Source organism: Mercenaria mercenaria, chromosome 11 (assembly GCF_021730395.1).
Source record: "Mercenaria mercenaria strain notata chromosome 11, MADL_Memer_1, whole genome shotgun sequence".
NCBI classification, from domain to species: Eukaryota; Metazoa; Mollusca; class Bivalvia; order Venerida; family Veneridae; genus Mercenaria; species Mercenaria mercenaria.
In genome coordinates this window covers 34,462,748-34,483,466 of record NC_069371.1, presented here as the reverse complement: position 1 = coordinate 34,483,466, position 20,719 = coordinate 34,462,748, and the positions used below count along the sequence as shown (strand labels likewise).

Genomic DNA, 20,719 nt, shown 5'->3' with positions numbered 1-20,719 from the left:
TATGTGGTATGGTTAAAGCATACAAAGCATGTATATGGTTACATATGATCAGCGCCAAGAAAAAACCAACATAGTGGCTTATGCGACCAGCATGGAGTCCAGACCAGCCTGCGCATCCGCGCCAGTCTGGTCAGGATCCATGCTGTTCCGCTAATGGTTTCTCTAATTGCAATAGGCTTTGAAAGCGAACAACATGGATCTTGGACAAGACTGCGCGGATGCGCAGGCTGACTTGGATCCATGCAGGTCGCAAAAGCCAGTATGTTGGTTTTCTCATGTGTGGCACCTATATATTTTTTTGGGCCGATTAGCAATAGGAGATAAAACCTCCAATCATTAGGCCAACACTTTCCGTCGATTAAACAGTACGTAAAACCCTGAACATATTGTTTATTCTATTAATAATGGCAAAAGTAGACATGTGTCAAATCTGCTACATAAGATGAAAAAGCTATTTTTCGATTTGGCGGAAAACATGATTCCAGTTATTTAGTATTCTAACACAAGGTCCAGAAAAAATAACTGTCACAATTCCATCTACTTATGAGTTCAATTTTACATGCTTAATTTGAAGTTAGTAGAGGCACTTTAAACTTTACATCGGAATTTTGTACACGATGACAAAATTTATCGTGTGTATATTAGATTTGTCTCTCTGCTCCAAACTTCAATTGGTAGTTTCATCGATTGGAGGAAACCGGTTATATTATTGTTTATAACATCTGAAAACAACGTTCAGGTTACTGACCGCATCGATATATTCTGAATACTATAGCATAAAACCCGAACGATGTGTTGTCCACATCTGCGCATTAATACACGGCTTGCATTTAAATGTTGCATTTACTTGTCAGATAAAAGCCGCACCGTGCCATTAATATAATATCGTTCTTATTGTGTTTTAAATTGAAGAATCGATTCATCAGAAACATTGCATTAATGTAGGGTTGGCAACTTTGGTGTTCTTTCTTTCACTTTCGCCAGGAGTGGATTTGAGATATTTTCAGACTTGAGAGTGTTGTGAGAAATATTTGTAACTCGGAGGAAGTGCTGAAAGTAGAAAATGAAGACGACGAATGTATTCCTTTTTTGAGGTATCCAAGGATTATTAGTGATATTTTATAATGATTGATATGTTGTTGTTTTTTTTTTGTTTCTTTCTAAATAAAGATTTAAAAAAATGCCGATACGTTCCTACGTATATATATGTATACGTTGTTCTGCTTTTGTTTCTTTTCAAATAAAGTTTTAAAAAAGGCTCCGCCAAACAAGGTATAATATGCTCCTTTGCAAGAAAAAATGGACAGGGCAGTAAAATAAGGCAAAACGAACTTCAGTAGGGGTAGGTCATGAGAATGTTTTTTGAGCTAGGGTTCTGGGTGTTGCACATGACATGTCATCTCTGTAGAAAACATTCGTAGCAAGAAATATCAAAATTCCTGCATGGGCGACTGAGTTACAAAGTGGACACGAAACAGACTGTGACATTCAGCATAATAAAACGACGCTAGGTCAAAGGTCAAGATTTATTTTTTTGTCCAACGGTTTTAGATGTTTTTTTTGTGTCTGATCTGAATGGATACCCAGTAAGTTGGCGCAAACATTTATCATGCTTATAGGTCAACATCAAGTAAGTTGTCTTTTTTTCTGTTTCTGTCTTTAATTTCAATATTCAAATATTTGACATTACTTAAAGATCATGCTTTTCTTATTTTTGTATATACCCGTCTCTGAAAGAGCGGGAATATTAACTGTAGCACCGACCGTGGCGGCGGCGGGCGGCGGCCGCCGCCAAAGCATGTTCCGCTTCTAAAGTCGAACAGGTTTTCCATCGATCTTCACCAAGCTTGCTGACAATGAATTTGGCCATAATATCTCGGCAAGTACGATAACCAGCCAAATCGTCCCAGGCACCTTGGATTATGGCATAGAATTACTCGAAAACAACGGATTTAGCCTTGTCTGCTCTCTAATCGAACAGTTTTCAATCCGATTTCACCATACAACTTGCTGACAATGTTTGCCTCTTGGGCATAGATATCTCGGCAAGTTCGATAACCACCAAATCGCCCCAGGTACTCTTGATTATGGCCGCTTGAATTTAACTCAAAAAAAAACAGCGAAATTAGCCTTGTCCGCACTTTTAAACGTCGAGAACAGTTCCATCCGAACTTCACCAAACTTGCTGACAATGTTTGTGTGCATAAATATCTCGGCATGTACGGTAGCCACCCAAATCGCCCTGGGCACTCTTGGATTATGTCCCTTGAATTAGGCCAAGTTCGATGACGGGCGTATTTTGTGAGTCTGGCACTCTTTTTTCCCCCTTTCATAACATCCCTTGTCATTCTACATACATTGTTGCTTAATCAGTAGGGACTTGTACTGCCTGGCAAAACTTCTTTCAGATCGGGCACCGGTGGTTTAAACTAGATTCTATCACTAAATGTGATTAGTACCCAAACCCCTGCCGAGAGGAAAGAGGCATAACAAAAAGTATGTCTCGCAAATTTACACATCATTTTGTTACTTATTTATTTTCTCTACAAACAGTTTGAAACTGGTTGCAACAGAACGACACACCGCATAAACCATCCAACCGTACACCACTTAAACTCCATTCTAAAAATGTGCACGTCTACAGTTCATATTGATCATATTTATGAAATTTCTTTCGAAACCCACGGGCCATAGATCCAGTCTTCCTCAAGCAAACCAGTTAAAACTTGCAGGGCCGCCATTCTTTATATCAGATAGCATTTCTACCATGTTTTATTGAAACGAATATTCTGAGATATGACTCCGTACGAAAAAAAAAGTTTAAAAATATTATATATAAAATTGAAAAGGGCAATAAATCTTGTCTTCCTAAACCAATCTTAATGAAACTTGCAGAGTCGTATTGTTCTGTAGCAGTGAACGGGTCTTCCTTGTTTTATTGAAATCCTTCCAACCATGTCACATGGCAACCGACTATGACGGAACAGTAAATGGAACAACCTACAATAATTATGTAAAACCATAATATAAAGGGGGAGAGCCGGGGGGGGGGGTTGAGGCCGAGCAAGGGCCATAATCTCGTTTAACTCTTGCACTGGAGTATCATTTCAGTAAAGCAGTTACCTTTCAACTATGATTTATCTAAATACTCCACACAATGTCATAGATCTGGTTTCGGACGGCCAGAAAAGAAGAAAGTATATCCCTCCGCCTTCGGCTGGGGATAATAATCTTGTTCTGGATTGCAACAGACAAGTTTGATGCCGCCCACCCATTGACACGAGGCGGGAAGATCACGCGGTTCACTATCACTGTAGGCAAAATTACACTTCAACAACAAACATATGGGGGAATGTGTGGTTGTGTGGAAATAAGGAAATAAACAGCCTGAAAAGTTCGTCCATTTATTTGAATACAAGAAATGAATATAACATGAACAATTTCATGAATTATAATAATTATGAAAATATACAAGGTAAGAAAACAGGTACTCGGTAAAATATTTTAATCTTTGGCTATAAAAAAACAAAAAGGGTCACAAATTTCTACATGTTAGTAACAAGCAATATCTCTAAAGCAATATAAACAAAATCTCTCTAAGTAACATGTTACGACTGTAGCAGTTTTTTGGACGTACACCATTTGCAACTACAAAATAAGAGGATCAAATAAATGAAGTTTAAAATTTATTAACAAGTGGCTAATCAAATGTCTGCTCTCTCATCTTACACAACTTTGATGATAACCTGAATAAAGGGTTAAAATCTCTAATACCCATAAGAACAATACATCCTGAAACAAAATTATACTTGTCACAAAACAAAACTTCTGAGTACCAAGATCAGAGTAAAACCATGCTGAAGGTTTTCTCTGAACAATGTACATCATAAAAGGATTTTTCAACCTACTTTGAGACCTAACAAGATAGCCTTTAAAATCATCCTTCCCTGTAAAATGTGTAAGATTATTTAAGGTAATTATCAAGTGGTAAAAACCAAAGTACTTGTACATTCCATAACCCGCAAAAGAGACTAGAATAAAACCTGGTGTCTTGAACACTATAAAACCGTCACTGAGAGAAAGTTACCTGTGGTTTGTAAAAAAGGTGAACCAGAATCGTTTTTCGTCAGGGAATGCTCTCATACTATTAATAAATCCATGTTAAATTATCCTGTACAAACAAATCGGAAACTACCATGCATAACTACCTTAAACATCATAGTTTATCATTCCCGATTTATTAGAATCATTTCAATCAAAATGTACACACCAAAGCATGTATTCTGGTCAATACAACATCAACTTCTAGCACACACATGCAGCAACTTACATTTTCATTTACCTAATATTTGTTAATAACTATGTTAATCATATACAGAAGTCTGTTAAAGTAAATAAAACCAGCTACTTTAATCGGCATACCTCCTGTCCCACTCCATAAAAATTTGTTCAACAGGTCTAGTCTGTGCTTCACATATTTTTGAGTAAAATATAAATAAATTCCAATAAAATGCTGTCATTTTGCAAATAACATGTTCTTATTGCATGACTTACATTTCTTTATAGTATAATGTAATTCTTTCAATATATAAGTTAACTTGCTTCGTCATTACTTTGTATATATTCTTATTTTTATATATTTTCTTAATTCTATTTAGATCATGTTGAATTTCTTTATTCTTATTTGTTAGATTACTTAACTTCTTCGAGATAAAAAACAGCCTTATAATATATTAGTTTACAAATGCAACATACTAAAGTAAATACCATGTAAATGTATACAAGTACATACATAGCTTGCAGACAAAACATACTGTGCCACGCTGAATTTTTACTATTTATTTTATTTTATAAACTTACATTACTAAATTACTTTCACAAAAATGAAACATAAATGACGATGGCTTTCCCCTTAGAAAACCAGGAAAACATTGTTTAAAGAGAGATAAGCTACCAATGAAAGTAATGCATACACATAGCACCAACTTGTGTTCTAATGCTAAAATGACTTCAAAAATCCTTCAATCGTATGATTTTTGCTAAGTATAAATCAGACAAAAATACAACTAAGCATGCACTTCCAAACTTTGTATGAAATCAAAATAAAAGGGTCATGATTTGTCTATAAAAGGCTCACCCGAATATTATCATTTTTCATGATAAGTTCAAGGTCAGGTTAACAGACTATACTCGAACATTTCTATCGTCACCTCTAAAGCAATACACTCTACCATTGGGTGTATTTCCGTATCTGACAGGAGTTGAAGACATGAGTTTTTATTATTTCTATATGCAAAAAAAAAACCAAGCATTTTTTCAGACAAATAGAAAATTGATAAATAGTCTGATCAAGGGCATGTAACTCTGGATAAACCTGTCCTCTCAACAACCTGACTAAGTATTATGGGAATTCGATTTTCATTCTCTACATATAAATTGGGACTGGTGAAGTGAAATACAAGATGTCACAAGTGTAAAAAATAGTAATGTACCACTCTTTTCACATGCTAGTAACTATTTAGACTGGTGCATGCAGTCATCAAAGTGAACGATACGTTTCGCAAAAAATCATAGATCTAGGGACATATAACCTTGAGCTAATTGTTCTCTTTTAGTCCAACAATAAAACTTGATATTCTAACGTGTTATAAAGAAGAAATGTAGAAGTGTGGCATTTCTTGTTATCAAATAAGCCAAAGCCAAACTCTCACATAACAGGCCCATAATTACACCTGACCAAGATCTTATGACCATAATATTATCCATTTTGTTTGTTTCGAGTTTAACACCCTTTTTCAGCAGTATTTCAGTTATGTAACACGGGCGGATAACCTAGCCAGTTTTCCTGGATTCTGTACCAGTACAAACCTGTTCTCCCCAAGTAACTGACAACTTCCCCACATGAATCAGAGGTGTAAGAAGAATGATTTCAGACGCAACGTCTTTTATCAAATCGTCACGAAGAGCATACGCCCTTTCAGGGATGGAACTCATGACCTGGCAGCTCTCCCTATTCAGCTAAGATGGCAGGCTGACCATACCCATAGCTGCAAAGTTTAATTACATCTTGCTTCAGAATCGAGATAAATTAAGTGGACTGTATGATAGAGGGACAACAGAAATCCAATGATCCTAAATGCTTATCATGAGCACTCTGTACTATGCTGAGCTAAAAAAACATCTAAGTAATAAACTGAAAAAAAAAATAATTAAAGATTTAAATACTATTTGTGAACTGTTGAAAGGTGTCTTGGCTCACCCAAAGCCAGCTTACAGAAGTAAAATGCAGTAGCCATTTTTCCTACAATTCCCACATGAAAACTTATCTTACAAACAAGAAGCTGAAATTTTGCACTTGTACAGAACAAGTGCACATAGAATTTGATTGCATATTTCAATAAGGAATCTAAGTGTCGAACTTCAGAACACAGAAATCTACAAAATCATAAAGAAAGCTATTCAAAATATATTTTTATAGTTTAAACCCACAAATATTCAGGTGAGAAACTGAATTAATAATACATATAAGACAGTTTCATATCACTGCATACTCTGTGTAGGAATTTTCTAAATTAATGTTTATAATCTCAATTCTTCGGCACAGTTACCAAACAAAGGACTTTGTTGTCTGATCAATTATATTAAATTTCAATCAAACTTAATATTACATATTACAGCCTATATCTAAGTTTTGCTTAAAATTACACAAGTTACAAGTTTATCATTCTATAGATTTAATGGTAATACAGTCTTGGGTACATACTTTCACTTCCAACAAAGAATCATCTTATCTACAACCAAAATCAATAGCCATCCCAATATGAAAGTATCAGAAAGAAATACATATTATGACTATTGTAACAGAACTTTTTATTATTATTATACCAGATTTATACTTTTGTATCTGTAAAATGGAAAACCAGATTGTCCTATTCAATACCATTATGGAAACCAGCTGAATTTTCAATTGTTCTGCTTGAAAAGATGGCCACATGTAACCCAGCTCTTATAATCCCACTGAATACTTCATATTGCCAAATGTAAAATTCAACACTTGTACTCTACGTAAGGATGGCTTATAACCTCATACAACGACAAAGGACAGAAATACTGGCGACTAAGTTTCTACATCATTCATTCATAGTGCTCTAGGGCCAAAGCAAATATAAAAAGTGTTTTTCTATATTTTTTATATTTTCGAGTTTTTTTATTTATTTTTATTTATTTGTTTTTAATACATCTGTATTCTTATTTTTATTTTTTTGTATAATTTAATTTCATACTTGCTAATGTCACTTCAAAAACAGGACTCATAGCTAAAAAAAAGTTTTTCTTTGCATATATCATACTTAACTTTTTCAATCCCTTTTGGGTTGCTTATCAATTGCACTAAGGAATGATTTTGAAATATAAAGTATGGTGTTCCCTTTTTTCTTAATATATAAATCAAAATTCATAAAAACAGTTGATCATAAGGTCCTTTTTTAAAAAGCAACAACACAAAAACTATGAGACAGTTATTGTTATGCAAGTGAAAAATACTGTTGAACAAAATAATAGAAAGAATTAAACACAAATCATTTCTTGTCAGGAAACTATATAAAATTTTCAATACTTATAAAGATGACAAACAAAAATCTAAATGTAGATATCTGTTAATAAAAATAAACACTATATGCAAGACATTTATACAAAAGAATTGCAGCTGAAGTCCATCAAGTAATTTCAAAAAACAATTTATTTGTATAAGTAAGTACCAATTTCATTACAATTTTAAGTCTTTCTTTTAGTTCTCCAAGCATCAAACAAAACAATTTATCTGTATAATTCATTTGTTACCTCAAACAGCACAATTTAAAACATATTAGAATGAAGAATATATTCACACTTTTTTAACTTTTAGCACACAAAAACTAACACAAAGAAATAAGTCTGCATTCCCTTTCAATTCAACACATGTAACTTCATTTTTTGATATAATACAGTAATTATCACAGAAACAACATGGAAACAGCATAGATAGGAACAGCCAAACTTCATTCCAGCAACTGTTCTTGGTTACTAGAAATGCTTGCTTTCAAGAGTAAGTCATTTATCTGGGAAAGTAACGGTAAGGAATTGTCAATTAATTCTGAGATGGATAATTTGTGTATACAGTATGAATATACAATGAACATTGCTTTCTCGAGCACGGATTGTGCTCAAACACTCCAGCCCACTCAACCAATTTGACTGGTTCCGGGCTGTTTTCATTGCATATTCTATGTTTTAATCACTTGAAACCCGGGGTATCTCAATCAATTCAGTCATCCTGTTGCAAGCTCTACTGATTCTTTTTTTACTGTATGTATTTTCATAGTAGTTCCAGTCTACAGTAAAGTTTGATACCAACCCTTTTTTTTGATATTTCCATTTCAATATTTCCATTTGTCTTGAATAAATATGACAGGACCTATCTTATTGTCCCCCATTTCATTCCCATATAAAAAGTACTACTTTCGAAACATTTAAAAATCTACATTTCACTTTTACTTTCACAACAATATATGCTTCCAACACTGGATGTTTTCTGAACTTGGCTGTATTTCAAAAATGCAAACCTGTACACAGAAAGCACAAAACTGTATCTAATTAGAATTAAACAAGATCTGTCTCCTAGGATGACACAGGCCCCCCCCGCTGTGCACTTTTAATGATAGTTTAAGGCCGATGTTTAAGAGTTTAGGACCTTTGACCTACGGAGCTGGGTCTTGCGCGCGACACATCGACTTACTGTGTTCACACCTTCATGCATAGTTTATTATAAAAAATCCATGCATTGAATGACAAAGATATGGACCGGACAATGCCCATCAAAATGGCACAAACATGAAAATGGACTTTACATACGTCTAAGTGTGCCCTTGACCATTGAGCAACGGACCTGGGTCTTGCGCATGACACGGACGTCATACTGTGGTACACATTTATCGCAATTTATTTAGAACTCCATCCATCGATGACAAAGATATGGACCCGCGGACACCGGCCCATCAATGCACAAGATTCCTTTAACTTCTACGGTGTGACCTTGACCTTGAGCGACGGACCTTGGTCTAGCGGCACTGCACGTCGTCTTACAGTGGTACACATACATGCAAGTTTATTTGAAAATCCATCATCGATGACAAAGATATGACCGGACACACCCATTCACTGCACTAAACCTTTGAAAGTCTAATGTGTGACCTTGACCTTTGAGCTACGACCTGGGACTTGCCCCTGCACGTCGTTCTTACTTGTGGTACACTTTCATGCCAAGTTATTTGGAAAATCCATCCATCCGATGACAAAGATATGGACCGGACACGAAATTGCGGACAGACCGACAGACTGACAGACCGACAGACGGTTCAAAAACTATATGCCTCCCTTCGGGGGCATAAAAAATAACCAATCAATCAATCCTGTTATGGCGACAGTAACAGGACCTGATCATTTCAAAAACTAAGAAAACTTTACATGCAAGAAATATACCAAAGAGGACAAAAATATTTTGATCACAAAACTAACACTGAGCAGATCATTTTGACTACAGGGAAAGGTATGGTGAAAGTCTGCCAATATTTACTGACAATGCTCTTCAAGCATAATTACTTATGGAGGCTTTAACAATGGAAGGGAGAAGGGGGGGGGGTGGGGAGGGTGGGGGGTAAAAAACTGCTTCACTTTTATTATTTAGCTTGCAAAAAAAAAAAATCAACAAATTCATCACTATTGGAAAAACATTTTGACTCATCAAAAATATAAATTGAACTTTATGAAAGAGCTAAAGAAATCATGACATATTCAAACATATTGCGAATTTCTTCAAAACAATATGTAGAAGAAAAAAATATGTTTAACTTAAAACTGTACAACATAAAATTAGACACAAGACAAAATCTTTTCACAAAGCAATTCAGTTATCTCATACAACTTTTCTCAACACACATAACAGAACTATAGTGTAGACTAGTCAGGATTTAAGACTTTTGTTTTGGGTAAAGACAAAATGGGCAAGCACTTAAACATTATAACATATTGCACATGTTTAAGGTATGAAACACATCTCGCTATATAAGTTTGTGTCAAGATATTACCATTAATTTAAAAAATGCAATATACGAAACCACTTACTGTTTGATCCACCCCTTTCTGTAACAATCTTTTTTTAATGGATTTCTCCTTAACCTTTACCCTGCTAAATTTTTAAAATGGACTGGTCCATCATTCAATTTGGGCAGCATCACTTGCTATTCAAAGGGGTGTTCACTGAAAATTAACTGACTGAATAGCGAACAGTGCCTGCACGGATGTACAGTTGTTCGTCTGAGCAACTCTAAACCAATGCCTTCAAAAAGTATATAAGGAGTTGACCACACCAAATTTCTTCACAAAGGCATATTTTGTGAAATTAAGCAAGGGTCATAACTCTATAAAAAACAAGAGCTGTCGGAGGACAGCAACGCTCGACTATTCAACAGCCTTGTCAATTGAATGAATACAAAAGTTGAAAAAGGGGCATAATTTTGTAAAATGCAAAGTAGAGGTATTGAACCTCTGTACTGCATGTCATATCATGACAGTGAACAAGTGTGTGAAGTTTCAGTCCTTTCCAATTTGTGGATACTGAGATACCAGCTTACATACAAAAACTTAACAAAAAACTGCTAAGTCAAAGGGGCATAATTTTGTAAAAATGCCAAGTAGAGTTATGGGACCTTCACAGTGCATGTTAGATCATGACAGTGAACTAGTGTGTGACGTTTCAATCCATTCCAATTAGTGGATACTGAGATATCAGATTACATACAAAAATTTAACCAAAAACTGCTAAGTCGAAAAAGGGGCATAATTTTGAAAAAAAAGAGAGTAGAGTTATGGGACTTGCTTAGTGCATGTCAGATCATGATAGTGAACAAGTATGTGAAGTTTCAATCCATTCCCATTAGTAAGTACTGAGATACCAGCTTACATACAAAACCTTAACCAAAAATTTCTAAGTCGAAAAAGGGGCATAATTTTGTAAAAAAAGCAAACTAGAGTTATGGAACCTGTGCAATGTAGATCAGTTCATCACAGTGAATAAGTGTGTGAAGTTTCAATCCATTCCCACAAGTGGTTACTGAGTTACCAGCTTACATACAAAACCTTAACCAAAAATTTCTAAGTCGAAAAAGGGGCATAATTTTGTAAAAAAGCAAAAAAGAGTTATGGAACCTGTGCAATGTAAGTCAGTTTGTCACAGTGAATAAGTGTGTGATGTTTCAATCCATTCCCACAAGTGGTTACTGAGATACCAGCTTACATACAAAACCTTAACCAAAATCGGGACGCGGACGCGGACGCCGACGCATGGGCGAGTGCAATAGCTCACTATTCTATGAATAGTCGAGCTAATAATTCTAGCCACAAAAAAAGTCCTTTATTTAAGCATATCCTTTCAACACTGTTTTGAGGAGTTGGACACACAAGATTTTTCTCTATATGCTATATAGCAAAACTATCAAAGGGCCTTAACTGCAGTAAATATAGTCACAGCAAAAGTTTCTTCCTTTATTGTCATCTGCACATCAAGCTTGTACATCTGTGAAAGTTTGAAGCAAATCAGGGTAATAGTGTGGGAGGAGTTGGACAAACAAGAACATACAGGTAGACCGACAGGAGCACCGCTATAAGCCCCCCACATAAATGCTACCACCCAAATAATCCTTTAGAATGATTGTACGGTTTTAAGTTCATATCTTGATCTTGATACAGGAAAATAAAGCTGCACATCAAAAAACTGATACAGATTAAATAGATCAAACAGTAAATGGTATCTTGACAACTTTACCAAAATACATCAGTAATTCTAATGTTCTTTTTTTTCTTTAAAAAAAAAGAACAAGAACTACATGAATTTTTATTGTTAAAACTTGCTGCTTGAGAGAAGACATTAACCTTCATCCTACTAAATTTCTACAATGGGACTGGTCCATCATTCAATTTGGGAGGTACCATTTATTATTCGATGGGGTGCTCATTGAAAATTTACTGACTGAATAGTGAACAGCGCAGACCATGATCAGCCTGCATGGCTGATCTTGGTCTGCACTGGTCGCAAAGGCAGAATCACTTCAAAGTCTTGCCGCCACCAGGCTAAAGGTTAAAGACAATTTACAAAGCTTGTTTCATATGGTATGGTTTTAAATGCAATTCACAACAGTATTTAAGTTGAGCAAGAGCTAATTACTTCCAACAGACTCTGTCAGTTCTAACTTGTTCCTTGCGAGTCATCAACTTCTCCACATGACTGATAGGTGGAGGATGAATGGCTCTATCTAATAAGGTGTTTTACACTGTAAAGATTAGACTTCTACATTGCATTCATAGACAGGCTTCTTATTTAAATCTATAGTCATATGTTAACATTAACAATGTTTGAACAGAACAAAATTTCCTTGAAGAATTGCACACTTCATGATGAAACACAACCATGCCACCAAAACACTTTCAGCTTCATTAACTATGTGCTGAGAATTGAGTTCTGGACAGGATTTAATCAACTCCTTATACATTTTTTCAACAATCATGAAATTCAGGCAAAAAGCTGATAATAGATCAGGCACACAAAAAATTTAAGGTGGCAAACAGAAGTTTATTTTTTTCTCATTTTCAAAAGGTGAATGTACAACAGCATATTCCAAATAACGCTTAAAAATATTCAAGAATCTGTACATAGTGGCTTTAAGTGTACATGTGAAAAATAGATGTATGTGTCCAATACAAAACTTGTAGGCCTTCTTTTTCAGTATAACAGGGGCATAATCACCTTAGCATACAGAATAATCAAAATGGAAAAAAGTATTTGACAGGAAATATAAAAGAAAAACTTAGACTTTAAGAGTAATGGGTATCAGGGTGGAAATTAAGACCGACAACACTATCTGACAAGACTACAATTACTCAAACTTAACTGAAGACAAAGTAAGTTAGAACAGAAGCTGATGATTGATATTTCTGTATGTATGTTATAGAGACCGTACCATAGCTCTCCGCATACTTTGATTTTTCAAACTAAAGTGATTTTTACAAGTGCACCGGTTACGATAAAAATGTAAACAACGGACTCTGTCTATGAAACTTTGAAATGAATGGATGACAATCGATCTTAGTCATAATACTGATTGACAGTGAATGCTAATGACTCCATGTGTTGCAGAAAGGTATTTAGTTTGTAACTGTAATTTCCCATTAATTGAAATTCTCCCAAAACTGGTAAAATAATTACTTATATTTGGACAAATCTTATCGTCTTTGCCATTCGGCAGCTGCAAAAAGGGCAAATATAAAATATTCAGTGTAAGTAATATTTCACTGGTACTGCCAGTTAGTAAGTTCATACTCTGAACAACACGTCAGAGAAATTTGGGCAGATTTGACCAATTATGACGTTGGCAGCATTAGATTATATTTTTTCTTTACACAAAAAATGCCGTTAGGAAACAAAGCGAATACGCCGATAATTCGGAGTTCACTGATTATTGTTCCAGTTCACGCAATGTAATCCAGCAATTAAACTGCATAGCTATTAGCTACTGCTGTTATAGGGAAGTGGTGGAGTGTCTGCCTTAGGTGTGAGAGGTCCTGGGTTCGAGTCCCAGTTAGAGCTTAACTATTTAGATTCTGCTAAAGCATAGTTTTTCTGTTAATAGACGGTTCCAGATGTTCTAAATTTTTAGCACACAGTATCATGGATCAGTATTTAGCAATCCAGATCAAAGTTGAATGTTAAATCAAATGCACCTAATTACAAAATATTGACTATATTATGTCCCTTTGATGTTTATGCTCTCCATGTTGAAGAAGAGTTACATGTCCTTGATCACAAAATTTTCGTTATCATGAAAATATTAAATGCTCATAACTCCGCACTTCTGGTTAAAATATTGTCTATATTTCTGTTTTTGAGAAATATATGGACATTTGTCTTCATTTCAAAGCTTTTTAACTTCAAACCTAGATTTGAAAAACTTAGGTACTATCTCTATATGTTATAGATCATTTCATTCTATGTTTCACTACATGTTTGAGCTGCCAAAATTCAGATTATTACAATTGATTTACAATGCACCTGTAAAACCTTCACTTAACAGATTTACATGTAATGAGCAGCTAAATTATACAGTTCAGCAGAAATTTTCCGGCAGGCACTCGTGCACATGTCTTGAAAACTTCAACCTCTGTAAAATCTAAAGTTATAAATGTTCAATTTCCGCAAAGGTACCTGCAAGTTATAACCATATAATCATTTATATATTTACCCATTTCTAACAATAACAGTAAATATAAAGCCCCAAAAACTCACACGAGAACTGCTCAAGAACTGCATAGCATATACTGTAAAATCATTAAATTTCGTGGGCATTAGGTCAAAATGGCAATTTCGTCGGGATATGAATTCGTGGAGTTCAACTTTTGAACTTAAAATGAATAGGAATTTTACTTGTTCATTGGAATTTAATTTCGTGGATTTAGTCAACCACAAAATCCACGAAAATTAGTCCCCCACGAATATTAATGATTTCACAATGTGCAAATAAAGTGCCAAAGTATAGCCATTTACCAACAAAAAAGTACTTAAAAGAACTTAAAAATTTACCAAATAATAGTACTTTATAGATTTCATAATAAAATCACAATCCTAATTTTGCTATAAGTAGCATGATTATGATCATTTTTACAATTTCATCACTGATCTAACTTACCGCTCTTCCAAAAAACAAACATAGTAATACACAGTATCTCCTACTGCTGAGTAAACCTTGGGTACCAATTTAACTTACCTCAACAGTAACAAAAGCTTGCAGACCCTGTCAACTGATAATTTGATTGGCTAATCTCAGTCTATAAATTGGCAAATGACAAAGCTGAATTCCGAGGCTAGTATATTTACATCCATGAAACCTAGAGCAAGTTTTCAATCACACCTTTAAAAGTATAATCATAAAACTTTTGCTAGTAACCCCAAATTAATAAATTTTACATAAAATTGCAAGGATATAACATTGAGTTTTGAAAAGAACCCAACCATAAAGGCTTGCCAATAGTGAATTTCAAGATTTTGCTAAAAAATAACCAATCAAATGCTACGAATATCATATTTAGTCTCCAAACTCCCATTTTATTAAACTGAACAGTTCACTTACTAAAACATACCTAAGACAGGAGATACATATCTATCTTATTGCATGATCACAAGCAATTATTACATCCTTATACATACAAATAATTTGTTATCTGACTAAAACAATCTACAAACTAGAGGTGCTTTTGCGAAAAGCGCATGTCTCCCACGACTGCCTAATCATCTGAATAGTCAGACCGGTCTACATCTGTGTATCAGTAATTATGTGCAAGGGCCATAATTCCAAAGTACCTCGGGCGATTTGGCTCATTATCGAACTTAGCCAAGGAGTTATGGTCAAACACATTTGGTTCATGTTTGGTGAAGAACGGATGAGAACTGTTTGACTTAAGAGTGCGGACAAGATTTTTGACAGACAGGAGTAAATCAATATGTCTCCCACATCACTGTGTGGTAGGAGACATAATAAACTGTCAGCTTTGTACAACAGCACAGAGTACACTAGACTTCACAATATATATTTAAACTATACACTTCCTACAAAACTATATGAATATACAATACTGCTTAAATGCTCTCCTTTTTTTTTTTTTAAATTTTCTACTCCAGTTTTGCTTGATTTAGGCACTTTGTATTAGAAAATAAAAACATTATTTTCTTTCTGCAAACAGTTAATAAATAAAGTAAAATAGCATCACATTTGAGAGAAAGTACACAGCATAAAAGATGGGTGACAGAATGTAAGGAATTTATTATTTCTTGCAAAATTTCCTTAATTTAGTCTTGCAATTAATCATTGAGAAAATAAACACCATACATGTATATGTGCTAAATATTGTAACAATGAGTATTATACATGTAAAAAACAAAGAGCTTCCCCTAACTCAGCATAACACAGCAAGCAGAATGAGACTACACAATATGGAGTTTATTCACTCCTATCTTGAGCAAGGAGTCACATTATTATTATAATCATATAGGTAAGCAAACAATCTGATACTTATAATAAAGATTATATAATATATATTTTCAGGAAGTATGTGACTGGCCCTTATTCTCTATATCTACAAGTTTCATGAATTAAGTCATATCCTAAGATCTGTTCCCTTTAATACTTCTCTTTCTGTAAAGGACAGTATGTTACAGATTTTAACACAAAACTGTCAGAAACTAGTAATAATATGAAATTTATTAATTGAAAGGTCAAATTTAATCCAGTATAAGTGCTGACCTTAAGGTCAAATGGTTTTAAACGAGAGAAAATACAAATTGAATGAGTTTATTTACCTTTTTTGGAAGAACAAAACCTGTTTTTCCCTTCAATTTTGTATTTCCAAAAAAAAGTTAATATGAAAGACACTCCTTTACATTCAATATTTTTGGTCCTGAATCAATTATACATAGGAATCAAGACTTCATAATACTTGCCCCTCTATTCCTTAACCAACATTTTTATGCTTTAATAGTGTCAGAAATAAGGAATGTATACCTTGTTTTTTTTTATACATACAGGTAATACAGTTTCAATAACATTTTGGACAAACTTGTATACTGAAGGGAATTTATCAATTTTCTTAAATATGTCCACTCTTAATTCTGCAGCATGCATACCAAGCACTATCAAAGCTCCATTTAATTCTAAGGGCAACAGACTCCACTGATTGGGCAACAGACACAGGCAGATTGCGAACAAATGACTGCAATATGTAATATCTTTGGTCAATTTATCACAAAGTATCATGTATATTGAGAGATCTGAAAAAGTCATTACTGGCCTGGCCGCACCACTGATATAGACATCATTCTTTTTCTTTTTTTTTCTAATATTACAGATTTGTCTTATTCTTCATTTTCTGATAGATTACTTCTGAGTGGATTATATTAAAACTTCTTTAAACTGGATTTTTATAATACATCATGACAGAGTGAAATGGTAACTGAAGTATGTGGGGAAAAAAAACCACACACACACATACAAAAAACATCAATTAGACCAACCCACGCATATCAAACAGATACTTGAAAAGAAGTTCTTTAATTAAAAGCCTGTCGATATTGCACTGAAACAAACACAGCAAAAAAACTAGAGCTGCTTTTGAGAAAAGCGCATGTCTCCCAAAACTGCCTAATCATCTGAATAGTAGTATATGAGTCAACCACGCACCAAGACCTCAACTGCCTTATCAGACTTTGAGTGCTTTGATTATCAAAAAAAAAATGTTTCAAGGGCCATAGTTCTGAAGTGCCTGGGCCGATTTGGCTAGTTATCGCACTTGGCCAAGGACTTATTGGCAAACACATTTTGTTTAAGTTTGATGAAGATCGGATGAGAAATGTTCGATTTAAAGTGCGGACAAGATTTGTGACAGACACTCAGACAGAAGTAAATCAATACATCTCCCACACCATTATGTAGTGGGAGACATAATTCACACTTAATTCGATATAAGGCGCTGTTTTCATGACATTAGAAACAACCAAAGTTATTTGTACACAATACAAAAACATCTAGTTTTGAAATGCCATTACTCCCATGAAACATGCACTTCATATGACCATAATTTCTATCAAGAAAAACTCTTATATGAGCCGTGCCATGGGAAAACCAACATAGTGGGTATGCGACCAGCATGGATCCAGACCAGCCTGCGCATCCGCGCAGTCTGGTCAGGCTCCATGCTGTTCGCTTTTAAAGCCTATTGGAATTGGAGAAACTATTAGCGAACAGCATGGAGCCTGACCAGACTGCGCGGATGCGCAGGCTGGTCTGGATCCATGCTGGTCGCATACCCACTATGTTGGTTTTCCCGTGGCACGGCTCATATACATATTGATGAAGTGGAGATGAATTTAAATGAGAAATGAATGTTTTCCTTTACTCACTATCCAGTTTATATTGTTTATAGCCGTTCTGTGTTTCAAATTGAGCAAGGAATATATAAAAAGTTCATTAGAAGCAAACTGCATTATGTGATATGGTGTCAGTCAATGTACTTTGTAATAAAGCAGAAAACCCATGGCTCTAAAATTTGTATGGCTACCTTCAGTACTAAACAACTACTTCTACCATTTATGTTTGCACTCTGTGAAAAGAATCAGGCAAAATCTTTGTATATAGAAATGCCGGGAAGGAAGTTGAAAACTTTAAAGGAATACACTTACTCATAAGTTCCCATAATTTTCCTTATGTAAGGGAAATATATTTTCTCATCTTAAATGATAGGCTTTAAAACTACCTTTTATATAAGACCTTATTTTCATCATTTCGGCAATGCCAGCAACACTAGTGGAATTAGGAATATGCTCTCAGATACCATCTTAATAATAATGTACATAAAGATATTTATGTGTGCAATATTTAAATATTTACGTAAGTGAGATTGCATTTTAATATTAGTTCAACAGTGTATTATAACTGTTGTATGTACTTAACCAAAATAAACAAAGCTGAAGAACTATTATAAAACAGCAAAAACCCCAATAGTTAACAATCATTTGGGAATTTTATGCTCAGGATTGGGGGGGGGGGGGGGGGGGGGGACATATACTTTTTTGCTATACGACTGTCTTCTATTATCAGGACATTCCATAACCTAGGCACAAATATAAACTGGATAACAAGTTATGGAACTCGAGTTTGTTCTTTTGTAAATACTTAGGCAATAAAATGGCAACTTTACAGCAGAATAGGTCTAATAGGCACCAGGTCTACTACTTACGAAATATACCTTTACATCTATAAAAAAATTTGACATAAATTCTTGTCAAGCTGCAAAAACTAATGAGGCAGACTTTTTTTTAGAAAAACAGCAGAAAGTAAATCTGTCTGCTTTATATCTATGAATAAAATGAAAATAAACTTCTTCTTTTGAGATATGAAGATCCTTAATGATAAATGATTGTACCTGTAAACTTGTTACCTCCACACTAAACCTATATTTTCTCCTTTGTATAGGTAAAAATGTTTTGCTTTTGTTGTTGAGGCAACAAATTTATGTCATGCTTTTGCGCTGTTAAGTCAATACTATTTTCACATGTACACATATTTTTAAGTTCACTTCTTTTTGATACAAAGACTATAACATATTTATTATCTTATGACTACATCTTTCTTCCTGAACTTTTGACCTTTTCCCAAGGTCATCTTGAAAACTTGTCCTTGACCTCTGATAGCGAAGATGGATGAAATCACAGTAGTATTTTTCCCCGTTCAACCGGATTTTGTATGATTGTGATTAGCGATGTTATTTCCGACATGATTTTGTTCCGGCTCGTCAGACACCGGCTCCTCTGAGGAACTTCGTACATCATCAACCTGCTCAAGAAAATATAAAAAAGTACCTTACGTTTAAGAATCACATGTAAAAATGATTGATGATAATGAGATGATCCAAAACTAATTATTAAAAAAAGTATCAACATGCTAAAATCATTCAAGTTCAAATTGGGGGTTAAAGGCTATTTGGTTGGGACATTAATGTGTGGATTTCAAACCTTAAAGTTACAAAAAACAAGAGCTGTCTCCATAGGATGACACATGCCCCCGATGGCACTTTGAATGAATAGTTATGGCCGATGTTAGAGTTAAGGACCTTGGACCTATGGACCTGGGTCTTGCGCGCGACACGTCGTCTTACTGTGGTACACATTCATGCCCAATAATTTTAAAATCCATGCATGAATGACAAAGATATGGACCGGACACGCCAATCAATGCACTATCATGAAATATGACCTTTAACGTCTAAGTGTGACCTTGACCTTTGAGCTACGGACCTGGGTCTTGCGCATGACAAGTCGTCTTACTGTGGTACACATTCATGCCAAGTTATTTGAAAATCCATCCATGGATGACAAAGATATGGACCGGACACGAATGCACTATCATGAAAAATGACCTTTAACGTCTAAGTGTGACCTTGACCTTTGAGCTACGGACCTGGGTCTTGGGCGGGACACGTCGTCTTACTGTGGTACACATCCATGCCAAGTTATTTGAAAATCCATCCATGGATGACAAAGATATGGACCGGACACGAATGCACTATCATGAAAAATGACCTTTAACGTCTAAGTGTGACCTTGACCTTTGAGCTACGGACCTGGGTCTTGCGCGTGACACATCGTCTTACTGTGGTACACATTCATGCCAAGTTATTTGAAAATCCATCCATCAATGACAAAGATATGGACCGGACACGAAAATTGCAGACAGACTGACAGACCGACAGACAGACCGACAGACTGTTCAAAAACTATATGCCTCCCTTCGGGGGCAATAAATAGGGCAATTGATCTGTTTTATGAGTTTTAATATTGCGGATGTATTTCAGTATGAAATCTATGAAAACTGTCCACCATGAATATCAAGATTAATACATTAATAAATTTAACAAGAAACGCGGCAATGCCACGAAACCAGGTTTTCAACACTTTTCATAAGAATAAACAAGAGTGCCAGAATGTCACAATATACGCCCGTCACAGCAAATTTCTTTACTCTAGCACCTGTATTTGCAAATGGAATTTTAATTTTGTGGTTGTTTAGTAATCATTGTAATTCTTTTG

At 34.9% G+C, this 20,719-nt stretch overlaps 1 protein-coding gene across 3 annotated transcripts in view; it reads right to left on the bottom strand.

Moving 5' to 3' along the window:
* Nucleotides 1-12,640: 12,640 nt before the first annotated feature.
* The window catches only part of LOC123532663 (ceramide synthase 6-like), a 43,699-nt gene continuing 35,620 nt past the window's right edge, over nucleotides 12,641-20,719 (bottom strand). For 2 of the 3 annotated variants that reach the window (XM_045314184.2, XM_045314187.2), the window contains one exon: nucleotides 12,641-19,466. In XM_045314184.2, coding sequence (XP_045170119.2) covers nucleotides 19,362-19,466 — 105 coding nt within the window. In that variant the 3' untranslated portion in view covers nucleotides 12,641-19,361. Of the gene's footprint in view, nucleotides 19,470-20,719 lie in introns of all 3 variants that reach the window. The other variant, XM_045314185.2, reaches the window with a different exon arrangement.